Genomic DNA, 3,089 nt, shown 5'->3' on the forward strand with positions numbered 1-3,089 from the left:
GGGGGGAGCAAGCAAAATACAAGTAAATGTTAGAACGGCATTGTGTGAACTCAAGTTGCATCCTTATCTTTTTTTTCCCACTTCATGTGTTGGAGTTTGGTGCATTCAAAGACACGCATTGGAAAGAGTCAATATGGGTAACACCAGGGGTATAGGCCTTTGCCAGAGCCTATTTTTAAAATTGTTTTTGGAACTGGGTGGCGGCAGAAACCTACTCTTATAGATTTTAGGACCACCAAGGGATCTTTAATGTACACAACTTGCATCGGGACACCCCCCCCCCCTGAGAAGGCTAGATGGTTGATTTTTCTCACCCTAAGATCAGTGGCTGTGGCTGAAAGATGGCAGTAAGTAGTAGCCAGGAGAAACAGGAGAGGAGGACAAAGAACATTTTAGAGAAGCATCCAAAGCTGACTGAGGGGAAGGTTTCCTAGCTGGGTGTGCGGAGTCCGCCCCAAGTTTGGTCCTGTTGAATGCACCACTCTCTGTTTCTACCTTTTTGACTATGCTTCTGGCTGGAGTATGGTTGTTTATTTTTGCTCTTGGTCTGCGCAGTTTTGTCCTTTCCCATCCCAGTTCCTCTGTTACTCGGAGTCTTCCCCCCTTTTTCTCATCATGGTATATGTTTGTATGCTTTCTGTACGGTCCGCCTCCCTCCCCCTCCATCCCCGCAGGAGACTTTTGTACGTAGGCGGGGACGCAAGCCTCAGTTGGATCCCCGAACTCTCAACTTGGACAAACTGACAGGCAATGAAAATGTGGCCGTAGTGGATAGATCCACAGGAAAGAAGGTAACGGGAAACAGACCAGTTGTTTGTTTTAATACGGTTTTTGCGGCGCTCGCGACTGCATTAGGTCACAGGAGCGCCCAGGGGTGGATGTCAACAGAGAAGTCGAAACGGGGAATCAGACTTACTCTGCTTACCTCTCTAGCCTCAACAGCACAAAGTCTGCTTCGACTATCAAGGCACCCCGGAAATAACAGTTCACAAGAGAGTAACAAACATACAAAAGAAGTAGAGGAAAAAATGATGATAGTAAGGATGAGAAAAGAAAAAGCAGCAGTTCCCCCTATGTTGTACCGGCACAGTATGAGCATGACATTGATAAATCAGCCCACTTACAATTCTACTGTGCATTAGTTAACACTATCTGTAGGTCATGTTTTACTATCGTGTCCATACGACGTGGGGAACTCTGTGCCACCACTTATCCCTATCCGTACGTTGTGTTTTACTGTCGTATCCATACGACGTGGGGAACTCTGTGCCCACTTTCCAATGAGGAAATTTACTCATTAATCCGATCCGTACGCTTTGCATAGCAGTCTGTCAAAATGATTTTTTGAGAAATTCTGAAAGTTTCAGAGATTTTCGCACTAGAAGTATTCTAAAATGTGAAGAATACAACTCCGGGGGTACGAAATGACCTGAATATGTCTGGGACTTTGTAAGCTCTGGGACTTTGTAAGCTCTGGGACTTTGTAAGCTCTGGGACTTTGTAAGCTTTGGGACTTTGTAAGCTCTGGGACTTTGTAAGCTTTGGGACTTTGTAAGCTCTGGGACTTTGTAAGCTTTGGGACTTTGTAAGCTCTGGGACTTTGTAAGCTTTGGGACTTAAAGTATTTGACTTTGTAAGCTCTGGGACTTTGTAAGCTCTGGGACTTTGTAAGCTCTGGGACTTTGTAAGCTCTGGGACTTTGTAAGCTCTGGGACTCTGGGACTTTGTAAGGTATTTGACTTTGTAAGGTCTGCGACTTTGTAAGCTCTGGGACTTTGTAAGGTCTGGGACTTAAGGTATTTGACTTTGTAAGGTCTGCGACTTTGTAAGGTGTGGGACTTTGTAAGCTCTGGGACTTAAAGTATTTGACTTTGTAAGCTCTATGACATAAGGTTTATGTATATACTAGAACAGAGAGAAAGAAATCCTATCTTGACATTGCCCAGCAGTAAATTGCTGGACATCGTGGTGGAGGTGAGTTGTGTGCCGGTGTCGTGTGTGGAGCGGGCAGTCCTTGTCCTCGTCGTGCGTCCTACGTGGCATGTGTGCTGGGGCTACTGGTCACGCCGGTTTGTTCTGAAACTACAGAAATAATCCTGACTGGCCTAATTGCATGTGAATGTGCTGTCCAGTGTAATTATTCCAAATTGCTATCGCTGTTTTTAAATTCTTTTTTCATTAATTGTTACCCGCTGCAAACCTTTGCTGAACTTCACTGTAATGGTTCTATTTTTGGAAATACTCGCACCGCTTTTGATTGATTGGTTTATTTTTTTGTCCCTTTATCCGTAATGAATGCTCTAATGTAGAAATTACTCATTGCCTAAAGCAAATTCTACTACTCTACTAGTCTATAGATTAATTTACCAGCTTTTCTTTTCACCTTTCACCATTGTATACAATTTTTGGGTTATAGTTTTTGCTTTAGTTTCTCAAGTTGCTGTCTTGTTCCTAAACGTATTTCTATTTTTTGCTTTTCTGGATTGTTTCTTTCAAACGGTGGGGGGAAAAGTTCCATGATCTTCATATTGGTAGTATATTTTGGGAACAGTTTTTCATGTGAAATATCAGTGAGTGGTTGGAGGGCGCCACTGGTAGGTCTGGTAGGTCCTACTTCTTGACTTTCCCTCCATTGTTTATGTCTTGTCTGTCTTACTTTTACTTGTTCCGTTCCCTCATTCATTCATTTAATCACTCAGTGCCAGATCTGCGACAGACGTCGACGATCATGGTTCTCCATTCATTCCTTTGCTCGAATGTTCTTAAAAAAAGCTATTTTTCTCTGATCTTTCTCCCATTACCTATTCTAAAGTAATTTTGTCCTTATTTAGTTGGTGGAAGTGTTAATGTATTGGGTTTATTTATGTAGTCAGTGGAAGTGTTAAGGTATTGGGTTTATTTAGTCAGTGAAAGTGTTAAGGTATTGGGTTTATTTATTTAGTCAATGGAAAAGTTAAGGTATTGGGTTTAGTCAGTGGAAGTGTTAAGGTATTGGGTTTATTTATTTAGTCAGTGGAAGTGTTAAGGTATTGGGTTTATTTATTTAGTCAGTGGAAGTGTTAAGGTATTGGGTTTATTTATTTAGTCAG

At 42.1% G+C, this 3,089-nt stretch overlaps 1 protein-coding gene across 1 annotated transcript in view; it reads left to right on the forward strand.

Annotated features, from left to right (window-relative positions):
- Positions 1-3,089, forward strand: part of LOC101860945 (chromodomain-helicase-DNA-binding protein 9) — a gene marked incomplete at its 5' end in the record, with an annotated part of 50,784 nt that overhangs the window by 43,106 nt on the left and 4,589 nt on the right. The window contains 1 exon segment of the mRNA XM_035973570.1: positions 675-791. Coding sequence (XP_035829463.1) covers positions 675-791 — 117 coding nt within the window.

The sequence above is a fragment of the Aplysia californica genome, unplaced genomic scaffold (assembly GCF_000002075.1).
Source record: "Aplysia californica isolate F4 #8 unplaced genomic scaffold, AplCal3.0 scaffold01431, whole genome shotgun sequence".
Classification (NCBI taxonomy): domain Eukaryota; kingdom Metazoa; phylum Mollusca; class Gastropoda; order Aplysiida; family Aplysiidae; genus Aplysia; species Aplysia californica.